The sequence below is a fragment of the Lichtheimia ornata genome (assembly GCF_029851405.1).
Source record: "Lichtheimia ornata isolate CBS 291.66 chromosome Unknown scaffold00002, whole genome shotgun sequence".
Classification (NCBI taxonomy): domain Eukaryota; kingdom Fungi; phylum Mucoromycota; class Mucoromycetes; order Mucorales; family Lichtheimiaceae; genus Lichtheimia; species Lichtheimia ornata.
Genome location: NW_026695322.1, coordinates 1,024,547 through 1,049,025, shown reverse-complemented (window position 1 = coordinate 1,049,025; position 24,479 = coordinate 1,024,547). Strand labels below are relative to the sequence as shown.

At 43.7% G+C, this 24,479-nt stretch overlaps 6 protein-coding genes across 6 annotated transcripts; 4 read left to right on the top strand and 2 right to left on the bottom strand.

Annotated features, from left to right (window-relative positions):
- Nucleotides 1–475: 475 nt before the first annotated feature.
- On the top strand, nt 476–2,572 carry O0I10_000867 (acetyl-coenzyme A synthetase; the record flags this gene model as incomplete). Its single annotated transcript, XM_058480969.1, has 3 exons — nt 476–622; nt 689–2,117; nt 2,172–2,572. The coding sequence occupies 3 exons, from the start codon at nt 476–478 to the stop codon at nt 2,570–2,572; spliced, it is 1,977 nt and encodes a 658-aa protein (XP_058348533.1).
- A 2,975-nt stretch (nt 2,573–5,547) lies between these two features.
- O0I10_000866 (uncharacterized protein) lies at nt 5,548–6,912 on the top strand (the record flags this gene model as incomplete). Its single annotated transcript, XM_058480968.1, has 1 exon — nt 5,548–6,912. The coding sequence occupies one exon, from the start codon at nt 5,548–5,550 to the stop codon at nt 6,910–6,912; it is 1,365 nt and encodes a 454-aa protein (XP_058348532.1).
- A 2,044-nt stretch (nt 6,913–8,956) lies between these two features.
- Nucleotides 8,957–10,659, top strand: O0I10_000865 (uncharacterized protein; the record flags this gene model as incomplete). Its single annotated transcript, XM_058480967.1, has 2 exons — nt 8,957–10,526; nt 10,607–10,659. 2 exons carry the CDS (start codon nt 8,957–8,959, stop codon nt 10,657–10,659), a joined length of 1,623 nt encoding a protein of 540 aa, XP_058348531.1.
- A 342-nt stretch (nt 10,660–11,001) lies between these two features.
- O0I10_000864 (uncharacterized protein) lies at nt 11,002–12,388 on the bottom strand (the record flags this gene model as incomplete). The annotated part of the gene is made up of 5 exons (XM_058480966.1): nt 11,002–11,494; nt 11,554–11,645; nt 11,708–11,784; nt 11,840–12,007; nt 12,064–12,388. 5 exons carry the CDS (start codon nt 12,386–12,388, stop codon nt 11,002–11,004), a joined length of 1,155 nt encoding a protein of 384 aa, XP_058348530.1.
- Nucleotides 12,389–20,770: 8,382 nt separating this feature from the next.
- Nucleotides 20,771–21,634, top strand: O0I10_000863 (uncharacterized protein; the record flags this gene model as incomplete). Its single annotated transcript, XM_058480965.1, has 4 exons — nt 20,771–21,075; nt 21,134–21,249; nt 21,308–21,427; nt 21,498–21,634. 4 exons carry the CDS (start codon nt 20,771–20,773, stop codon nt 21,632–21,634), a joined length of 678 nt encoding a protein of 225 aa, XP_058348529.1.
- Nucleotides 21,635–21,808: 174 nt separating this feature from the next.
- Nucleotides 21,809–23,989, bottom strand: O0I10_000862 (uncharacterized protein; the record flags this gene model as incomplete). The annotated part of the gene is made up of 11 exons (XM_058480964.1): nt 21,809–21,835; nt 21,906–22,179; nt 22,248–22,255; nt 22,330–22,475; nt 22,531–22,584; nt 22,655–22,909; nt 22,972–23,110; nt 23,176–23,193; nt 23,247–23,513; nt 23,580–23,668; nt 23,737–23,989. 11 exons carry the CDS (start codon nt 23,987–23,989, stop codon nt 21,809–21,811), a joined length of 1,530 nt encoding a protein of 509 aa, XP_058348528.1.
- Nucleotides 23,990–24,479: the final 490 nt, after the last annotated feature.

Sequence of the window (24,479 nt, the reverse complement as noted above, 5' to 3'; positions counted from 1 at the left end):
AAAGAGCTGTCATAAACCCATTCAGTGGGGTCCTTCCAGGACAGCATAATCGACCGCGGCTTGATTGCAGTTTTAGGAAGGCAGTGATGGGCTCATTGTTTCCCAAGCACGGTTCATATTTGCCCTCTTTAGCTCTGTGTTGCCAACATGTCAAACATGCCACGAGGTCCATGTTGGATCGACATTCTTTAAACTTTTCATTTTGGTGATGTGGGCATCTTTTTACTGATGACGGCTCATTGACTTATGCAGCCTCGACCGTTACCATGATGGGGGAGATATAACTCTTATATGCTCCGAAAATACCGTTCTTGCCGAAAATGGACATGTCACACCCTGCGATTGCCCCAAGTGCCTGAAGTTTAATCCCTCTCTTGAAACATTTTAAAAGGACTAAACCGATCAGTGGCTTCTTGCCCCAAAATAATCTCTCTTTCTTTTTCTGTTTTTCTCTTTTCCTCCCATCTCTATCAACATGACCGCTGATCAGGTTCCTGTTCACCCAGTTCCAGAGCGTTTGGCTAACGCCCAAGAATGCCCAAAGCCATTTGTTTCCTCGTTGGAGCAATATCGTTCCATGTGGCAAGAAAGTGTTGACCACCCTGACAAGTTCTTTGGCAATGTAAGATACACACCTTGCATTACATAAAAAGAGATCGGCAATAACCAATACATGATTACCATTTAGCTTGCCAACGAGTTGCTTTCATGGTCCAAGCCTTTTGAAACCGTCAAGCATGGCTCATTTGAGACTGGTGATGTTGCCTGGTTCCTTGGTGGTGAATTGAATGCGTCGTACAACTGTGTTGATCGCCATGCATACCAAAACCCAGACAAGATTGCTATCATCCATGAAGGTGATGAGCCTGATCATGTGCGACATATCACTTACGGCGAGTTGTTGCGTGAAGTGAGCAAGATGGCTAATGTTCTCAAGAATATGGGTGTTCGTAAGGGTGATAACGTTGCTATCTATATGCCAATGATTCCCGAAGCTATCATTTCCATCCTTGCATGTGCTCGTCTTGGCGCTCCTCATTCGGTTGTCTTTGCTGGTTTTTCCGCCGAGTCATTGCGTGATCGTGTTGTTGATTGTTCAGCACGTGTGGTGATTACTTCTGATGAAGGTCGTCGTGGTGGTAAGAACATTGCTACCAAGCGTATTGTCGATGAAGCATTGGGCAATGCTCAAACCCAAGTTGAGCACGTCATCGTCTATCGTCGCACTGGTTCACCAGTACCCTGGGTGGCTGGTCGTGATGTGTGGTGGGATGATGAGATGTCAAAGGTCCGCGCTGTGTGTGCCCCAGAACGCATGAGTGCCGAAGATCCACTCTTTTTGCTATACACATCAGGTTCCACGGGTGCTCCAAAGGGTATTTTGCATACTACAGGTGGCTATCTTTTGGGTGCTGCTGCCACTGTAAAGTACATTTTCGATTACCATCCTGAAGACATCTTTGCTTGTATGGCGGACATTGGCTGGGTCACTGGTCATTCGTACATTGTGTATGGTCCTTTGACATTGGGTGCTACAACGGTGTTGTTTGAATCCACCCCAACGTACCCCAACCCATCGCGTTTCTGGGACCTTATTCAAAAGCACAAGATCACTCAATTCTACACTGCACCCACTGCTATTCGTGCCCTTCGTCGTCTTGGTGATGAATGGCTCCAAGGCTATGATCTTTCCTCTTTGCGTGTTATTGGCTCTGTTGGTGAACCTATCAACCCTGAAGCTTGGGATTGGTATAATGAAAAGGTTGGCCAAAATCGTTGCGCCGTTGTTGATACCTATTGGCAAACCGAAACGGGTTCCATCATTGTATCTCCCCTTCCTGGTGCCACTCCTACTAAGCCTGGATCAGCTACTTTGCCTTTCTTTGGTATCAAGCCTATCATCCTTGACCCTACTTCGGGTAAGGAAATCACCGAAGCTGATGAAACGGGTGTTCTTGCTGTCACACAACCTTGGCCATCTATGGCACGTACTGTATACAACAACCACTCTCGCTACCTTGATACTTACCTCAAGCCTTATCCCGGTTATTACTTCACTGGTGATGGTGCATCGCGTGATAAGGATGGCTATATCTGGGTCCGTGGTCGTGTTGATGGTAAGTTTTATTATAAGATCTAGACCACAAAGATTTAACGCTTATATACTTTAGATGTCATCAACGTCTCTGGTCATCGTCTCTCTACTGCCGAAATTGAGTCTGCCATGGTTGCCCATGAGGCTGTTGCCGAAGCTGCTGTCATTGGTGGTAATGATGATTTGACGGGTCAATGTATCCATGCCTTCGTTTCAGTGAAGCCCCATGTCGAAGCAGCTGATGGTCTTGATAAGGAGCTCAAGATTCAGGTTCGCTCTGTGATTGGCCCATTCGCTACACCTAAGGCTGTTTATATTATTTCCGATCATCCCAAGACTCGCTCTGGTAAGATCATGCGTCGTATTCTTCGCAAGATTGTCAACGGTGAGCAAGATCAACTTGGTGATATTTCTACTTTGGCCGATCCTTCCGTTGTTTCTCAATTGATTGAGAAGGTTCATGGTACCAAGGCCTAAATCTTATACACACATATCAAAATTTTTTTTAATCTTGCTTTTAATTCCTTTGTTCTCCCGACGTTTCCCGCTCGATATACACAACATTCTCGCCCTCACACACGCTCCCATCCACTAGCAGTAGATATCTCTCTTTTGTACACACATACATACATGCACTGCTTTGCCCTTGTATCATACTCTTAATGAGACCGTCGTTTTTGAAACACATTTTGCTGGTATATGGACCATCATGTTTATGTTGATTTGGCTACTCTTATCGATAATGCCTTACTACAAATGACTTGTTGTTATCCAGGGTTGAGAGCTTAGACCAAGGAACAACGTGCTTCCGAAATTAACGAACGACGCAATGATACTCTACTTGGATCGGCTGTTTCACTTTTACAAATATAGGTTTGACGTAGATCAGGACATGCGTTGTTAGCAGAGACGTGCTGATTCGAGCATTTCACCTTGTGCTTTCATTATCGAGAAGCTATCTTTATGTACGTTGGCTAGCGTTGTATCAATCGTCTTTTTATTAAAGCATCGTTTATGAAGGGATCAGTGGCTACAGTGGTAGTGGCAGTGGTAGTCGCTGAATAAAACGATCCGATAGGTGTCTTTTTAGTACCTTGAAAGTCCTTGCATTTGCTACAGTGTAAGCCGTTAACGCATGGAACGTTGCCTTGCAAGGAAGCAAAGGGTCACATCGTGCACGCTAATAATGATCAACGGTGTAAAAAGTAAAGCCCACTCACATGTAAGCGTTTTCTTTCTTCAAGCATCACTTGCATACACCACCAGCACAGCATAAAGCTATAGTGGATCACGCTATTGAAATAAATGGGTATCCATTTTAGTTCCTTGGTTAACGTTGCCATGGATACCTTGTAGTGATGTGAAGCCTTGGAGATGACGAGAGGGGAAGATTTTGACAATAATGACGATACATTTGTACACAATGAAATGTCTGCAGGAGTGGTATAGATCATGTGCAGTTATAGCTGCGCTTGTTTCAAGGACAATACATCAAGTGTGGCCCTACAACAAGCCTGTATGGCCTTTGTTTTGAGTATCATGCATATCCACAAAGTATGAATGTTAACCAATTTGGTAGCGTTTGGCGGGCAAAAAAGAACAGTAACGCACATCATGAATACAATGGATACGAATAAAACGAGGTGTAATCTTGATCAATCCCCATCAAACATTGAAACAAGGGGTACTTGTTGGGGGGTTGTTTGTTCGGGTGGTGACTAAGACAGGTATTTATTGGGGAAGGGGTTGTTTGGAGGAGAAAGAGAACGCGATGCGTAATTGAGCATCCGCCTGCACACCGGTCATTTGGAAAATAGACGTCTTGTTTGCATGCTACCATGACGACAATATGACAAGCATAGGAAAAGAAAGAAATAAGAAGAAAGAAAAGGCGGGTTGGGGGAGAAGCAAAAAGAGGAAGGATATGTATCCATCGGCTTGGATGCTAATGGTACCATTTTACGCAAGGTAACAAACAAAGCATCGGATGTGGAGAAGGCTACGTCTCTCTTTACCGGCATTCATTAGCACCCCCACATGACAACTTTCGCGCTTTTTGAGTGTTTTGTGCTCTAGACACCCACATGACCACCACCACAGTTTCCCCAAACATGGTGCGCATATTCCCACCCATGTATTACAGAGGACATGCCACTTCTCGATGTCTGTGCCTGATATAGGTATTGGATGGTGCGGGTTTAAAGGGGTGCTAATTCTGGTGCTGCTGTTGGCCAGGGTACAGCAATATAACCATGTTGGTGATTTTTTGGTATGAACGCTGCTTACTGTTTGGCTGCTCTCACTCAATCTAAATACTCGTGTGGCTCGCAGTGATTATTGCTTTTCATTCGTCAAAGCTCCGATGCAATGCATCGGATATTACACCATGCATCGACATTGGGGGGAGAAATGGGCGAGAATGACATATTCAACTTGTATCCATTGTCTGCTTGACTTTTTCTTTTCGCGTATAGATTTTGAAGTATTGATCCTCAGCTGTTATTTCGGCAACATGATGGAAGCTAATGGGGGAAGCATCAATGATAGGGATTACATAAGGTTCTGCTCCAAAGAAAAAGGGTCCATGCTGCTGCTGTTGCTGCTGTGCAACCGGACAATGAAATGGACAGCTGGCAAGTCTCGAGACATTCTCGAGCAGCCGATCCAAGCTTCTTAGTTGCATGATAGGAAAGGGGGAAGGGCATAACAACCATTATTCATGATCGTATACAACGATGAATTACAATAGGGAGTAGCACTCTTCTCATCTGCGGCACAATATCACCGTCATTTGCATTGTGATCTCATGGTTGGCACGAGCTACTTTGCCTGCAGATCCCGGGGCACTTGTTCATCCACTCATGTATCAACCACGCCTGCACAATGAAAGATTCATCAGCCTAACCATGAGCTTACCACATCCCCCCTTTATTTTTGTGCCTGTAAGAAAAGAAAAAAAAGAAAATACGCCATCCGCCACCAACACCACAACCCACTTCTTGACGTGTTTATGTTTGTAAGAGTTAACAATAGACCAAGTAAATGCTGCTAGATCGGTGTCACCGCATGATGAATATGTACTTTGCTGTTCAGGGTCCTGCCATGACGGTGTCATGACTTGAACAGGTTTGCTTGAGGTACAACATTACCTTGAGACAAAGAAAAGCCAATGACCCTATCTGCCACTGAAAAGCAAAAAGAACCTCCCAGAGTCTACAATAAAAAAAGAAGGTTGGGTGGGTATCTTTTTCTATCCCCCACCCCTGAGTTTTCTTCCAGCAGGTGTTGTCGTTGCTTCCTAGTAGGCTCCTGCTCTCTTGCTAAGCATAAATAGTTTGCATTTTATGTTTCTCTTTCTTTCCTTCTTTTTTCATCCGTCTCACTTCCTTTTTTGTAACCACTTTTTCTTTCATCTTGGTCTTTTCTTCAGCACATAACGCGTATACAAGCATATGGATATCAGCCAACTGCTCATACAGCCACCGCCGCAACAATCAGAAGCATCGGCATCACCTAACAACACGACCACAAAAGCTGGTAGCTTCATCGACAACAAACGTCCCATTCCCGATGATGAGTTGATGCTACGTTGGGAACAGGTGTTGCATGAAGCTGAATACACCTTCAAGCAAAATGCAGATCGCAACAGCTTGACCGATGGTTATATTTGGCCGACAACAAAATCGTTCACTTCAATGAACGACCACACAACTTCCACTACTAGGACGCCTATTCATATCAAGGTTATTGGACGACACATGAATGGGTCGTTTAGGTGCCACATTGGAACCGGCAAAGCATCACGGCCGATAGAATCGATTGAGCTATGTAACCAAATGCGATTGTTGGCGGTGTTCTTTAGGGTGGAAAATAGCAAAAGTCGGCTGGTGGCACCAGACTTTATTTTTTTTCCAACATGGCTATTGCACCTTTTCCGCTATACGAAGCATGGATCTAGCCCAGGGCGTACGGATATTCGCTTTTTGGAGAATGCGTTGTTGGCAAAGGAAGACCACATTTACAGGCTCAATAGTGTGCTCAATACGTTGTTCCGCTTCAACCTGCATACGTTTGATCATGCGCGCCTTCACCAGACTGTACAACTTGCTCGTTTCTTGTTTGACAATGTCGGCTTAAACATTGATGATCATCCACTACCACGACCTAATGATTGGTACAGCTATTATGCTCGTCTCATTCATCTCTTGCAAGCACCACGTCCTGTAAAGCGCAAGCCCATGTGTCACAATTGCAACAGCAAACCAGCATCACGTCGTCGTCTATGTGTTGCATGCTATCGATATCAGCTCAAACATGATGAGCCTCGACCTTTACGTTTAATTGTGGCCAATCAGTCATCAGCAGCGGCACATGACACTATCCATCATTCTTCTCATCATCATCAACATGATCGTCGTTCATCATCTGGATCGGTGGTAAGCTTGTACACAAACACGCCTACTAAGCGGTGCGCCAATTGTGGTGTGCATGAGACACATCAATGGTATCGCAATCTTTGTGGCACGGGCCATTGGTGCGAGACATGCAAGAGCTATTATTTGCGTCATACCAAGGTGCGTCCTGCTGAGCTATTTGTCAAGGCTGCCAAACGCAAGGTGGATGTCCGTGCTCTTGTTAATTGGTGGCCACCTATTCCAACACCACCTTCTCCAGCAACCGTTGCCACACCAACATCTGTACCACCACCCTTCGAAGAAACTGAAAGCTTGAGCTCTACCAGCAGTATTAGCAGTGATAGCACAAGCCCTGTTTCTTCTCCTTCCTCGGCATCATCGTTTGCACCGTGGCTATGCTAACCATTACCAACACCGCCATCATTTATATCATGCCATTTAGCTGTATGTATGCGTGCGTGTTATTTTCATCATCGTATTTGTCATTTCAATCTTTTTGTCGTTCGTCATCCATCTTCTTCTTTTTGCCCGGTTACTTTTTCTTATCTCTTGTATAGCCCTATACGATATCACACTCCTGTGTTTTTGAACACCCATCATTTTTTACATTCGTCATCCCATCATCCACCTCCCCCCCACCTTTTGTGTTTGCTCTTTCCCACATCATCACTCCCTCTATGCCTTATGCTACTTGTGTATATGATCCCACCACATTGCCGTGTTTGTTTCTATGTTGTAACTGTCAGGTTTCGGATACATAAAAAAGGATCAATCCAGAACATCAGATTGTGCTCCTGATATGGTTGTTTGTTCTCGAGTCTATTTCATTAAGCTGCATGAAATAGGGAGTGCCACATCATCATCTATAACGGGGATCGGGGTGTCATCTACATACCTGCGCCTCATCTCTCACCCATTTTCGGAATTGAATGATCTTGAATTGCTCCTTGGAATCCACTTTCGTCCCCCAAAGCATCCTATGTTATTGTAACAGGCAGTGGGAAAAAGACAAGTGCAATGACAGAAGCAATTGCACGAATACGGGGATGTGTGCTTCAGCTGCTCCCCCCTTGCTGTCATTAAGTTTAAGCAGCCCATAAAGATCATTAGCATGGTCATCAAAGTTTGCAGTCTAGAATCGCTGCTGCATTGTTTCTGTATAAAGGCAAAAGCCGGTTCAATCAGAGGGTCACTCGTTGTTGTGATTTTTGGACCAATCATTTCTTTACAAAGAACCCCGTTGCTATACATAACATCATGTATCCATGCCAACATCCCTTGTCAGCAAAAAGAAGAATGTTGCTATGTATACAACAACAACCCTTACAGCATGTGCATGCATGGATGGATATGGGCGTCAAGAATCCTATGAGCGAGCAATGATGCGGGGTGGGGAGGAGGGAGAGAGATTATGTCTAAATCTGGTCACCCCATGTCATTCCATATTCCATCATTGTGCATCGGTTTTTATTTGATGATGCATGACCCAACGAATGGGACAAAAGAGAGCGGAGCGGCCATGTCGTGCTTTACGCCAAAGAATGTACTACCAAGCAAGAAGTTCTTGTTGGCTCTTCTTTTTTCATATGATTTTACACAAACATCAGCGGTGGGTATTTATCAGTGACGCATAAGTAAAATGTTTATTGCACACGTGAAAGACGTGCACTACTACTACTACAACTGAGCCCTAGCACAAGTATCGATCATTCCCAACCTTGATAACCACGTGTCGTCCGAGAATAATAGCTTGTCGCCTTTCCCAACTTCTTCATTGAGCTGCTGCTGATGGTGCCTTCTTTCTTCTTCTTGGTGGATTGCAGCACAGCTTGTCCCTGGTATGTATGTGATTGGGATGATAGGTTTTTCATGTGAGAGACCCATTGTGACCACGTGATTGAATCTTCAGCCATGTTTTACACGTACATCATTTGAGAAAGGATCCACCATGCATCAATGAAGAGTGATGATGGGTTGTCCTAAGCGGGATGATGATCCGAATGAAGAATGGAGATAATCGGCGACTGAACTCTAAAATGAGGTGCTACTCCCCGTGCGGGGTCCAAGGGGGGAGAACATATTTGAAGCACAGTTACCAGTGTTATGTGGAGAGAAGTAACAGAAAATCTTGCTTACCAAATGCATAATCGTGAGAGAATCCAATACCAAGGATCATTCATCATGTCCACTCAACATCATGAAAAAGTATATAACTAATCCCATGTTTATTGGGGTCATGTGTGTTTTTGGTAGTATCATAATAATCGATGTTGGGACACAAGGGAAATGCGGGGGACAATAAGAGGTGAAAAAGCTTGACAAATCCATTTCATGTCGGCGTACATCTTTTTTCCCTTGTGTTGGCCCGTTCCTTCTTTCACCCACTTCTTCCCGCCTTCTTTTCTTTTCTCTTTTACCCTTATCACCGATGATGATGGATACTGTCATGGATGAGTACGAACCAAACGACGGCAATACTACTGGCTGGTCACCTTCTTCATCAACAACAACAACACCACTTTCTGTACAACCAAGCGAGCAACCACCTATTTGCCTTGGAGAGATCTCGCCTTCGCATGTCAATGTCATTCAGCAACAACAACACAACACAAGTACACAACAAGCAAGTAATGAGGGAGGTGGACGTGTTGGGGAGCAACCTGTCAAGGTTAGAAAAAAGCCAGGTCGTAAGCCAAATCCAGCATCTCCAGCGCTACGGAAGGCTCAAAATCGAGCTGCTCAACGTGCATTCCGTGAAAGGAAAGAACGACATTTACGTGACCTGGAAACAACCATCAAGTCTCTTCGTGAGAAGCATCATGCAGCAACAAAGGAACTTCAAACAACCCAAGCTATGCTTGATTCTTTTCGAGTGGAGAACTGGTATCTCAAGGGCGTTGTCTTGACATTACAATTTGTGTGCATGCATCATCATATCCTCATTCCCTCTCATTCACCCTATCTATCCGAGGAAGCCCTTAGTGAGATGGCTCACTCATCACCGCATGCTATCGAGTCATATGTCAACGCTTACACCCTCAACAATGTCAATCTCAAGCCTGCCATGGCATCCCACTTTGCCAACAATGCATATACGAGCAACAACAACAATATGGATGGGACACAAAGGGATGAGGATATGCAATATGAGGAACATGAGAGGAATACTACTCAAGAACCAGCAACACCATCACCATCTCCACCAAGCAGTGAAAGTATCATTATCAAACATGAGGACTCTGAAGATGAGGATGGCACAAGTTTCCATCATCAACAGCATCAACAACCACCACCGCAACAAGTGATGTTCCAAACACAGCAACCAAAAGATACGAATCCATGGCAACAACAACAACACCAGCAATCACCAGCACCACAAGAACCACTTTTGGAAGAGCCCCAGAGTCTTAGCGCTATCCAGAAATTGCGACTACAATTGCGTTGTCAATCAAGGATGGTTATGTCTGGATGCCCAAAGTCAGCTGCACGTTTACAACCAACCCTGCTACAATTAGCCATTCCTCACGATTCACGTATTGACTTGATACCCGCTCCCCATATGCGTGACAGGATGATCATTTTCCGAGATCAGATGGATTATGACAGGTGCTTTTCATTGCTATTGAATGGTGCCGTACAGCATGGCGAAGATCCAACGCTTGCACAAAATTGGGAATTGCCACCAGAGTTTTTCAGCGAGTTTTGGTATCTCACTATTGACTACGATTTGAGCCGCACCAACAAATGGCGTAGAGCTAAAGGATTACCAGATATCGGTGATGCGGCCAATGACTCAGCCAATCAATACAATTATTGGTCATCACAACAACAGCAACATGAACCAAACAAAGTACACGATCAAGCATGGGCCGATGAAATGTTATCACAATTAGCTGAAGGAATGCCAACTCTTCAACCCGTGGATCATAGCAAGGCTCCCCATCTTCATTATCCGGAAATGATCATTAGTGCTTCACCCGAAGACTATCAGCATCAATTGGGATCATCGAGTATATGTAAGTAAAATGATGATGGTGATGAGGAGAACAATGAGAGACATTGGATGTTGTTAACATTCCCCCTTTCTATTCTATAGCTGGCATGATGGATTTGATGGCTGCTCTTTCCACCACTGAACCCACTTTGTAATATGCAAAACCACGCCCTTCCATTTAACCTTTTCCCCCATGTATCATCTCATCCCCCCCAACATTAACTGTATATATGACATGCCTTCCAAAAAATTTAGCAACATGATTCACGCTGATAGCAAGTATAGCATAATAGACAACTTGTTTTTGCACTTGTCATGGCTGATTTCTACGCTTGTGTTTGGTTTTCATGTGACATACATTACTCGATACGAATAGCTCATGGATGTCATAGATATGCAGTGGTTTATTAGATAGGTAGATTTACCCACAAAGATGCTAATATGTACAAATGTTGCTTTATCTGCGCAGTATCAAATCCAAGCAGAATATGAAATGACTAGAAGGTTGCTGAGGAACCGAGTAACCTTAGGATTTCGATATCGCCATCCTTCCTCTTCTCATCATCATGTTTGGAAGTATCCAGCACCATGAGATTGTCATCCTTTGGCATATACTTTGGCTTGGTATCACTTTTCTCCACGTATTCTCTCGTCTTGTCATTGCAATAGCTTCTAGCCTTCTTTTGCAGCTGCTGTAGTACAAATAGAGTTTGTCGCATTCGTGGTATATTGTCTCGCAGCCTTTGAGGGATCTTCATCGCCTGAGTTGTTGATACGGGCCGTGATGATGATGATGATGTCTCTTGGTCGCTTTCCTTTTCAGCACAATACTTGTCGAGGAATTGTTTTTGAAAATCGGGTAATTCATCCAATATCTCGTTGGTCAACTTTTCCTTTCCATCGTGTGTATTGCATTCGTCAAGTGTGGCTGCGTGATCACTGAACACCTTTGTGGATTCTTGTTCCCATTCACTTCTCTCTTTGAGTAGCCTAACCATGGCAAGGGTCAGCCCTTTCACTTTCCATCACCACTTCTAAGATATACATACATCCGTAAATGCTCTTGAAGATCACGTATTGTTTCTCGATTCTTTTCATTTCGAGGATGTGGCATCTTTTTACTCAAGCTTGAATCATCAACCTATTAAAAGTATAGCAATCAGCATTGTATTTTCGATACGCGTGATGTAAACCATGACTCACCTCTTGATGTCTGAATGATGATGGTTGGCATTCTCCTCCGATCAATTGCTCAATCAACCGATCACGTACTCGATTCGCTAGATACACACAGAATGAGAACTTGGCTACAACAAAGATGACATGGAAGCATACCAATCCTATCCGCTTTTTGACTAGATTGACCAGATATCCCATTTTCACCCTGTTGCATCCGAACAAGTTGTGCCGCCCATATAAATAGTTGATTCACACGTATATAACTTGGTACACTGCTTGGGATGGCCTTGTATAGCTTGTCTGATGGCAATGAAGGGAGTTCATCTATACAATCCTTACATTAGCTTTTCAGCTAAAAAACAAATAGCAATATTGTTTACCTGTGAGTTGCCACTGGGACACGCTTGATCCATCATCATAAGGGGTATCATAAATATCAGAGAACTTGTCTTGCTCAAAGGAAGCGCGCGAATCGGGTGATTTTGGTGAGAGGAAACCGGACGTAATCGAGTAGTGCAGATTGTCGTTGTTGTTGTCTTTCAAGTCGTGGTAAGATGCTATGCTGGCTGATGGATGGACCGGTTGATAAGACCCATCAAGCAATAGTCGTCGCTTTCTTGATGATTGGAGGAACCGTTTGTTGCTATCGAGGACCTTATAAGAGAATTCAGAGTCGTCGTCGTCGTCATGTTTGGGTGTTTGCATGGGGAACAAAGCGCGGAGACGAGAGTAAAGCGTGTTGTCTTGAATTGGAATGCAGGAACTTGAATAAGAGAAAACCTACAGCGGAAATTGCGTGACGTAGATTTGAAGACACTCAAATGCATCTATGCCATCCATCTCGTTTGAACAAAAAGACGTGATAGTATATGGGTCTCATGTAGATTGATTGCTAGAATGTCATAAATAAAGGGTGTTATCTTGATCCATCCCACTGGTAGTTTTTTATCCCACCTATCATCGAGCACACACGTGACGCTAACATCCATTTATAAAACACGGCCTACCTATGCTCCCATGATGGACTTGAGACTTGACACAAGGTTACTTCGACCACGCCCAGCAACCTTCTTCTATTAAAGGCCCTCACGCTTCATTGTAAAGTTTTGAGATATGGGCGTCTTTATGTTTTTACTATGCTGTACTAACCGTAATGCTATATGAAAAGTGGCCTTTGTTCATTGTACAATAGCTGGACCCTGATAGAGCCAAAGATGCAGAGGGGCGTGTTGTGTAACAAAGCAAAGAAGCCAAGACTAAAGGCTCAATGCATGGTAGCCTATACACTGTTTAGCAGCGATTCATGTATCGCCAGCTAACAGCCACTTCCTCCCAATCCCAACCTTTTTTCCATTGGCTGACATCGGAACGATGCTGCTGCTCCAGATATTTAAGTCCATGATTCAGCTGTCTTGATCCAAGTTGATTCGTCTGAGCTACACCCAAACAACGAATACATCAATCCGTATACCGTATGGGCTACCTATCTCAACGGGATGTACTCGCTGTTTGAGCGTATGTAGCTCAGTCAAATCAGCTCCGATCAAGAAACTTGAATGATGGAGATGCTCGGCTGGAGCAGGAGAATTGTTCACATGCAATGGATTAGGCAACAGTGCGAAGTGGGAGGAAGTGGCTGTTGGCTAATAATACATGATTCTTCCTAAATAATGCATAAAGCATCCTACATTGCCCTTTCCAATCCTGCATAATGGATTGTTTACACAAACACGCCCGCCTGCATCTTTGGTTGTATCACGTTCTAGCTACTTGACAATGAACAAAAACCACTTCATATATCATCACGCTTACAGCATAAAGACATCCATATCTCAAAATGTTACAAGCAAGCGTGGGGGTTTTCAATAGATCAAAGTTGCTCGACCGGGTTGATTGAAGGAATCATGTGTGCAAGTTTCACGAGGCCAATAATGCGTCACATTCATCACTGAAAGTAGTAAAGGATGATATTGTCGACAACAGTCGAGCGCAAGGCGATTTCTTCACTACATCAATCAATTGCAAATATCCCAATGGTATAAAGCCAAACATTGATGACAGCAATGAGTTATACGCGCATGCATGGCTTGCTGTAGTAGGGGCCATGCATTGGTTTTTGCTCTTCATTGCTGATGGCACTTGTACCGCAGTATGCTCAATTGAAAAAATACCGAGGTGTGTGATTTATTGGTCCAAGCTTATAGGGATATTGCTATGTACATATTGAAAGCAGCAGGGTGACATGTAAGCATCGTATCCAGGGAGACGAAAGAAGCAATCGCACGTACAATCTAAAAGAAAAGGCCATACGACTTACACCGTCAAACAACAAAAAAGTATTACCATAGCTGCATTGTTGATAGTGATGACATTGATTGTAATAAAAAATAGCCATGTCAGCAAACCCCCGCAGTGTTCGTTCACTATACACAATCAATAATTGATGAAGAACGTACCATGTTCTTTTACGTTTGGTAGAGGGAGATCACATGTTGGTTGTACAAATTTAAGAGTCTAGCTGCATAAACGAATCGATGCGCAGAGACATAATAGTAGACGCCAATCGTCCTCACAGTAAGCCATAAGGAGCTTGTTCCAGGGCTACTACTCACATGTAACCTCTTATTGTCGTTATCGACCCAAGCTTAAAGGATGTTGTTAAGGTACACACTGTTACAAGCGGGGCGGTGTGGAGTGCACAAATCAGGAACAATGAAAGGAACGACCTTCTCCCACTCCCGCTTCACAACGATGCAAGGTAAGACCAACTCCATTTACACTCTCCACACCACTAACTTCTGGCATTGCCAGCAATGCACACCGTCAATGGGTGAACAGGTGGTCAATGGCGACACATTCAGCTACAACAAGCACGTGCGCGATCTACCCATGACACAAGCTTCCAATCCAATACAACATGTAAGTTCAATCGCTGCAATCCTTTTATTCTTCAAGTTGAACATTGTGGTACTAAAGTTCGCCTGTAGGTTGGTGTTCTCTCGCTTGTACGAGATTCAATGAGGCGTTGCGTCCATTCCTTCCAGAGTTGTCCACAATGAGGTTCTCAACACGTCTTTGCATTGCCTCTTTTGGGTATGCTGACAACAATAGCGTGTGGATTGGCTTTGCTCCTTATCTCACATTGCGTTTATGGTAGGTTGAACATGTTGGATGATAGTACCTCTGGCAGCAACAGGATACGGATCTCAAAGCAAGAACGCTGTACGTTGGCTCAATGGTATGCGTGGTATTGGATCTACAAAGCGAAACCTGTTAATTAACGAGACTTACAGTGAAACAGCAGCAAAACAATATGGATGACATGGAGATACGGTTTTATTTGAGGCAATGATGCTATTGAGGAATACCACAAGGTAAAGTGTCCATTATGGAATTTGTCCCTTCAAGTGTGCTTACGAAAGAAATATTAGGTCTGGCTCTGGTTGGGCGATTATTTTGATCAATCAGCACGTCGAGGATGTCATTGTATGGTACTGTGCTCTCCTGGGGAATTTTGGCCCGGAAACAGTGTGACTCATTCAGGATCCAATGAGAGTATAGTACATATGGTGGCATACCTTGGCGCTGCAGGTTGGTTATTGTATTGCCTTCGGATGGTGTATTTGGTTGCAATTCCTTGTGATCATCATGGTTCAGGGCGTCGTGTGTCTTCCTTACCGAGTTGTCCACAATGAGAGTTCTCAAGACGTCTTCACATTGCCTCTTTTGGGTATGCGGACAACAAAAGCGTGTGGATTGGTTTTACTTGTTATCTCACATTGCGTTTATGGTAGGTTGAATACGTTGGATGATGGTACCTCTGGCAGCAACAGGATACGGATCTCAAAGCAAGAATGCTGTATGGTTGGCTCAATGGTATGCGTGGTATTGGATCTACAAAGCGAAGCCTGTTAATTAACGAACCTTACAGTGAAACAGCAGCAAGACAATATGGATGACATGGAGATATGGTTTTATTTGAGGCAATGATGCTATTGAGAAATACCACAAGGTAAGAGTGTTCATTGTGGGGTTTGTCCCTTCAAGTGTGCTTACGAAAGAAATATTAGGTCAGGCTCTGGTTGGGCGATTATTTTGATCAATCGGCACGTCAAGGATGTCATTGTGTAGTACTATGCTCTCCTGGGGAATTTTGGCCCGGAAACAGTGTGACTCAAGATGCGATGGCAAGGCCAATTTGAAAAGGCATCCGCTGTGCACACGGCCTCCATCCAAGTACGGCTATTGATTTCCTTGCCTACAGAGAGAAGGTGGATATCTCTTATGATGCCAATTTCAGGATCCAATGAGAGTATGGTACATATGGTGGCATACCTTGACGCTGCAGGTTGATTATTGTATTGCCTTCGGATGGTGTATTTGGTTGCAATTCCTTGTGATCACCATGGTTCACGGCGTCGTGTGTCTTCCTTACCGAGTTGTCCACAATGAGGTTCTCAACACGTCTTTGCATTGCCTCTTTTGGGTATGCTGACAACAATAGCGTGTGGATTGGTTTTACTTGTTATCTTACATTACATTTACTGTAGCTTCAATACGTTGGCTTATGGTACCTGTGGCAGCAACAACAATACATTGATATCAAAGCAAGAATGCTGTACGTTGGCTCAATGGTATGCATGGTGTTTGATCTACAATGCAAGGCCACTTAATTAACCAACCTTACCATAAAACAGCAGCAGCACATACTGGATCGGATGGATACAAGGTGATTTGCAAGCATCAATGGAATGGTATTGGGAATACCTCAAGGTACAGTGCATCATTATGGGATTGGTTGGATCAAGTGAACTTACCAAACTCCATACAGTGGCAGATCCTCTTCCGGCGATGCTATTATGATCAAGGCTGCACGTCAAGGATGTCATTGTACTACACTTTCCTGTGGAGCTCTACATGTTGTGCCCGGGGACAGTGCGACTCATGTTGCGGCCTCAGGGATTTAAAAATGCATCCTCTGTTCGCACGGCTCCATCGTTTTACGGCTATTGATCTCCTTGCCTTTAGAGAGAAGATGGGTATCTCTATTGATGCACTTCATCGCGTCGATCCACAGGAGAGTGCCGGTACAATGACGTTTCTTTGGCTGTGCGCTTTTATTATCACTTTACATCCTGATGGCCTATTTGGTTCCCAAGTCTGCGGATGATGATTGCGTGGTTCAGGTATGTATGACTCTCATGCTTTTTGGAGACCTTTGCTGAAACGCCTACCATTATTTAGAGGGACCATTGCAGAGAGCTGCTTGTCTTTTGGTGCTTTGGAGTTTACGAGATCACAGCTATGATTGCTAAGTATTGTTGGATGAGTTGGGACAATTGTTTATGGTGCATCTTTTATAGGTGAATCATGTCTGCCATGGGGGAGTGTTTATGTCTTTTGGTGGTGTCAACCTTTATTGCGTCTCGGGTGGTTGGTTACCAAGCAACGGGCGATTTCTCTGAAGAGTGTCCGCCAATGCAAGTCTCTTGTGAGTGGATTGTATCAGCAACAAACAACAGCATGCATATCTTTGGTGCCATATCAACCCTCATCCCATCATCCATCTGGTGCTTCCCATTACCTGCAATTTGGTGAACCTCCTGAAACAAAGGTCCCTTATTGATCGATCATGTCAGCAACAAGGAGCAGGTTTATACCTTTGGCGTCAACAAGCTTTCGATCATCTTGTGGTTCTGATTATCGGCAATTACTTTGATGAATCTCTACAACTATACGCGTCTTATGGATGGATAATGTCATCAACAAGCAATGAGAGTCCGCGTTGACATCTTTGGTGTTACCAAGGTCATTTATGCATCTCCTCATGGCATTCATCGTCAAGCTGCATTCGATTTCCAATGAAAAACGATTGCCATTCACATCGCTCTTTAGCCATATGTACGTCACTCCGCAGCAAGGATCGTCTCGTTGTCTCCCTTTGTAAGGGCTGTTCGGCATCATGTAAGTATGCTCTCTTTGGTGGTATCAATATTACTCAACCTTCTCACTGCATATGCCCATAAAGTATCGTTCCATCGCTTTCAAGCCGAGTGCCACCGTAGCGGGCCTTATCAACAAGCGGACGATTGCAAAGAATCGGCTTGACTTGGATATCAGCAGGATTTGGTGCATATGACTATCATTGGTAAATAGAGGATGATCCGTTTTTTGGCTTCAATCCCAACCAACATCCTCTTTTATTATAGTGTGCGGACTATTCAGCATTCTACTTGTCTTCTGGTTCTTTGGGATTTTCATGGATGCAGCTGTCATTGGATGTCGACATGTTTTCGTGCGTATGGCTATCATTGGTAAATGATGATCCGTTCTCTTCTTCAACCCCTGCTAACCTCCACTTTTATTATAGTATGTGGTCTATTCAGCAAGCTACTTGTCTTCTGCTTTGGGTTTTCATCGATGAAGCTATCATTGAATGTCAACATGTTTTCGTGCTTATGGCTGTCATTGGTAAATAGTGGATGATCCGTGTTTTGGCTCCAATCCCAATCAACCTCTTCTTCTATTATTATAGTATGTGCGATATTCAGCAAGCTGCATGTTTCTGGTGCATTGGGATTGCTATGGATGCAGCTGTCATTGGATGCCAACATGTTGACGTGCGTATGGCTATCATTGGTAAATAGTGATCCATTCGTTTTTACAACGCCTGCCAACCTCTTCGTTTATTATAGCATGTGGTTTAACTCAGCAAGCTACTTGTCTTCTGGTTCTTTGGGATTTTCATGGATGCAGCTGTCATTGGATGTCGACATGTTTTCGTGCGTATGGCTATCATTGGTAAATGATGATCCGTTCTCTTCTTCAACCCCTGCTAACCTCCACTTTTATTATAGTATGTGGTCTACTCAGCAAGCTACTTGTCTTCTGGTGCATCGGGATTATCATGGATGAAGCTGTTATTGGTAAATAGTGATCCATTCTTTCTTTCAACGCCTGCTAACACCCTCTTTCATGTGGGTTATTCAGCGAGCTACTTGTCTTGTTCCCTTTGGATTCTTGATTGATGCAGCTATCATTGGATGTCGACAGGGGTTTTTTCATATGGCTTTCATTGGTAAATAGTGAATGATCCGTTTTTGGGCTCCAATCCCAACCAACATCCTCTTTTATTATAGTATGCGGACTATTCAGCAAGCTACTTGTCTTGTACCTTTTGGATTCTTGATGGATGCAGCTATCATTGGGTGCCAACATGTTTTCGTGCACATGGCTATCATTGGTAAATGATGATCCGTTCTCTACAACGCCTACCGACCTCCTCTTTTATTATAGTATGGGGGCTATTCAGCAAGCTACTTGTGATCTGGTCGTTTGGAATCTTCATGGATGCAGTTATCATTGCTAAGTATCGTTCTATGGATTTGGGAAACTGTTTACCGTGCATCTTTTATTGGGCAGAGCAAGATTTGGGTATCCCTTTCACGTCTACTCTTCTTTCTCTTCATTCGTATTTCACTCCACTGGACAAAGACATCCACAGCAACTTCTTCGCTACGATTTATTCTCAAACGATAACAGCACGTACATGGCACCTTGCGGCACCTCATTCTTTACGCGTCGTGCAGCGAACATGCAAAGAAACTAGCGTTTCGGGTTCTTTTTCAAGCTTGGTGACAACGAGCAATTACTTCCAGGGGATGTCTTTTTTGCGTAATATTGCACCAGCATGTTGATCAGCTTTATCCATCACACAACAGCCATGTCATATAATCATTGCTATCACCTCTTCATCCACCCAACACACGCGTCATTATCCAACAGCACACTACCACAGGAGATCTGTATCATGAGTCACCCATATCAAGGTATAGAAGAGTATGGACGGGTTTGTTGATCAACGAATGATAATTTATATCGTGAACCATAGGACGTGATGGTTGACGTGGAGTATACCATATCTGACGGCCATCGATACACATTATCAAGTATGCAAACAACTCTCGCAATGCATGGTATATATCTCAGCGTGATTGGATTGCCACAAAGAATGACGAAGCAAGCGATTGACAACCAACACTTGCCCTTCTTGATACAACGCAACGTTTTGCACTCTCCTTGGCCGCAACCAAATGTAACAGCGTATTCATTCCAGCAGCTGCTACTAGCAAGTCATCTACTCCATTGTTTCGATCGTCGTTCTTTACTCGCAGCAACTTGCCTTCCAGCCTTTTCACGTGGACAACCTTTAGTCATTGTATAGAAGCAGCTTTGTTTACGCGTAGCAACTTGGTTCAATACATACGACTTCTTATGGATATGGATATGGATATTGGTTTGGATTATGGTATGGTACATGGAATGGAAGGAATTGGGTATATACAATGCGTGGAAAAAGCGTGTGTCCATTGTCAACTTGACCTTGACGTTATGATCCTGAACGTTGGCGCATCCAATTATCGTACTTTACACGCTATTCCATGGCGGCTACCATCATCATCCTTTGTGCAACAACCTGTCAACCGTGTACAGCAATCATCATCCAGCTCCATAAGCCATCACGCATCAGGCGTCACCTCATCTTCATCCATTCACCTTTGCACAATGCACGGCCTAAGGATAGAAGCTTGCCCTATAGATGAGTATCTTTCCCAATGAAACAACTCGTTGTACCTCTCAATCTATCTCTTGCGAATGATGTTGGATTAAAGGGTTACTTTAGCGAAACGCCATTGCATGTCACTTGTAAATACTGTGATAATGGAAGGGTCTTTTTGAATCATTATGTGCAACTTGATGGGTAAAGGCTGTATTAGAGAGTATAACTCATGTTCCTTTTTGCGATCAGATCTTGCCGATATCCCATAACATAGATGATTTAGAATCATGCGAAAAGGGAGTCGTATCACACATGCGCACGATCAAATTTCGATAGCCGCTGTTGTCTCTCTACTCTTTTCTTCCTCCAGGCCTCGTGCCTTATATCGTTTGTGCGTTGACACAGTACAAATCTATTCGACCAATCGCGTCTCCAATATACCCCATTCATCTCTGTGCGGTCTCTCATTAAGCAAGCATTGAAGAAGGGTCTTTTCAACCAATTGACCACGCACAAGAGCGACCTTCATGACCAACAATAATATCAACACAATCGTAACTTACGCATCAACACTCGCTTCTCTCAATATTGCCGTGGTCAAGAGCATAGTTGACCTTATGAGGTTAAACGCTAGACAACAACAACAAACCTTATCGACGTTGCGGCCTGTTGACACGGCAGCACTTTTTCCACATAGCAACGCACCACAACCAACGCCCAAAGTTCCACCCAATCCAAACTTGGAAGCTCTTGTTGCTGCTGTGGCAAGTGTTGCAGCATCAGACTCTACTCCACCCAATTCAGGACCTAAGCTAGCATCCGCGTCCGACGTGTGAGTAACTATACAGCTTCTATATGGATATTGACAACAATCACTGACGTGCAATTAGTCCAATCGTAGCATCAGTATCAGCAGCAGCCGCATCAGTCATTACTCCTCTTACTGCCATCATCGTTCAAGTGCATCATAATTCATTGAACCATACGCTCTATTTTCATTTATCAGGTACCGTTTGCATGGATGGCACGATGACTTTTATTGATTTTATAGTCGCATCATCTAGCGGATATAACACTTGAAGTACTCGTCAAAGGTCTACAAATATCATTCCGGGATAACAGCATATCGAGCCTCTCATTGTTTTACAAGCGTATGGACAGTACTTGGCAATCTCTGGTTAACCGTAAGTTAGCATGCAATGGGCATTGGTATTCCACAACTATGGTGCATTCATACCTTTCTTTCTACCTTAGCATCAGGCGGCGATTACCTCAAGGCTATGATGAAACAAGCGATTGATACCAAGGCTCCCTTGCAGATGAAAGTGGTACGTGAGCAGGATCTACTATCAGTATTTGGATATAGATGGTTCCTAAACCATCATGGCTGACATTTGCGTTGTAGTATGGTAATGTATAGCAGCCTTCTTCATAAAATAGGGAAACATTCGCTCTAGCTTCTTGTGTGTACTATCACATCTTTCTCTCCCTCTCAAACATCTTATATCAACCTCCCTTGCTGATATCAATAAAAAAGCTTTATATCACACGCCATCTATGTATCATCAAAGGATATACCTAAAGTCGGGATGCTTCAAAAGAGACAAAAAGAAAGTGTCAGACACAAAAGATAAAGCGGCCGTCCATGATAATGATACATACATTATCACATAAATCTTCGCCCTCGCACGCCTTTTGATACTCTTCTTCAGTGAGATTGTCTCGCTTCTTGTTGATGCGATAGAGGCAGTACTTGAGTATAAGAGCAATGGTGGCACCACCAAGCATGAGCCCAAGACACGTCCTGTGTCCTCTCAAATACTGTGGTGCATCATCAGCACGATACACCTGGCCACTTATCAAGCCACCCAGATTGCCAATGGACAACACGGCTGCAATGGCTACACTTTTTTTCGTGTCTCCTGCATAATTATTACTAACAAATGCTAATATTAGACTTTTGGGAATCACTTTTGGGAGGTGCTGAAATGATACGATACGTACCTGAACCACTGGATGTTTGTATGTAAGAGAACTCTTGTTAGTCATTATGTTGTTCCCACACACGCATATGATTTATACTTACACTAGCCATGGGAGGACTAGTTGCAAATGCTGCTGCTGTTGCCAAGCATGCCGAAATATAAAGAGCTACCACACCATGGCCTTGAAGTGTGAGAAGCAAAATAAAACCAATGCACGAGATATAGCCTGCAGCAGCAAGGTGGTATCCTATACAGCAGCACGTGATGTCAATATCCATAAAGAAGCATTCCTTCATGCTTACCTCTTTCCCCGAGACGATCAGTGCTATAGCCATTAAACACCGTAAGGAAGAATGCTACCGGATGTGTATAATAACAATAAGTCTCTGCCATCCCATTTTGGTACAAAAATAAAGAGATTCATACCAAACACGTAAGGTGGTGCTGACATGGCTTGAGCATTGATATCGGTAAAGCCCATACCACGTACCAAACTTGGCATGAACATGGCTAGCGCATAGACAACGGATGCACCAAGGATATAGGAGGCAGAGTACATGTACATTTTCCAATCCAGCAGGGCGCTCCATACTTGGCGCCATGAAAAGTGAGTCTCAGTAGCGGGACCAACATCTTCGAGCAATCGTTGTACAATAATTTCGCGCTCACGCTCATTCAAAACTATCGTAAGCAGAAAACAGCGTGAGATCCATGAAGCCTGTCAGACTTTCAAAGTGTCGTACATGATGTCTTTTTTGGGTAATCGGGCAACACAAAGTAGCAAAGCAGGCCAAGAACAATAGTAGGAAGCGCTTCAAGAATAAACAACCATTGCCATCCATGCAATCCTCGTACACCATCCATATGCATAATACCATAGGCCTAGTATGCATAAAATGAACTCATAAGGGGAATGTTGAACACAGCCATTGTTGATGAATACATACCAGCACACCACCAAACGCCTATAAAGCCATCATTAGTGTTAAGATTTCGTATACAAGATCATCGCACTTACACCTGCGAGCGTGGAGCTACTATAAAAGACGGCAATACGCAGCGCCAGCTGTCGTTTGGTGTACCACATGGATAGATAAAATATAACACCTGGATATAGCCCACTCTCAGCTACGCCAAGGAAAAAGCGAGCGACCATCAGCTGGCGACCATTAACGCAGGCGGCCATGGCTGCCATAATGACGCCCCAAATCACCATGATCAACGTGATCCAGATACGTGGGCCCATCACTTTGAGCATTAGATTGCTTGGTACTTCAAACACACACTGTGACCCCAAAGCATTGGTACATTAAACCTTGTACATTTACATCAAAAGTTTTCGTAAACTTACATAGCCAATAAAGAAAATAGAGAGGGCCCAGTTATACTCGCTTTCGGTGATGCTGATATCTTCTGTTAGACCACCCACTTTGGCATTGCCTAGTTTTACCCTCAATGAATAAGATGTCTGATCTATAATTTAACGACGTTGTTTACGGCTTACGTACCAATATTGACCCGATCAAGAAAAGAACAAAGATAAAGGAGACCGACGAATGGCACGATACGTAAATCAATCTTCCACATGAGCCGCCTCAGTTCTTGCTTGGATGGTGGGATATAGCTTGTACCAGAACCTGAAGACGTTGTTACATGTTCTTCATCTTCAATGTTGTGGTGAACTACGGCCTTTTCATTCTTGTCGCTGTTACTGCCTTGTGATGATGCAGGTGTGTTTAGCTTTTTTGACTTGAACCACATGTTTGGAAAACCAAAGGGATGATTGTGGCGACTTTTACTATATTTATAGGCCATGGCAATCCCCTGGGATTTACACACGGGGTACAGATGTATTCACACAGACTGTCATCAACTACGAGTAGGATCCAGTCGGGTGACAAGCTGATCTCGATTTGGTGCATGTCCTAGATTCGCACGCGTGTGTGGGAGGGAAGGGGGAACATACTACATCTAACTTTTTTAGACAATAACAATCAATAGCTGCTTTTCATAATGAGCGTAGGGATGAATGAATTACATCCTTGTGTTCTTTACACAACTTGTCAGCTTTGGGATCACACATTGCTACATGTCGGATCAAAGGTAACTATCATCAGCCAGCTTGTGACACCCCAGTACCAAAAATCATGAAGGAGAATTATTTAGTTTCGCGTTCTCACTCAACCATCGTCATTGCCATGGATACGTATGTATAAGGAGAGAGGGTGATCTTTTCTCTTTGTTATACAAG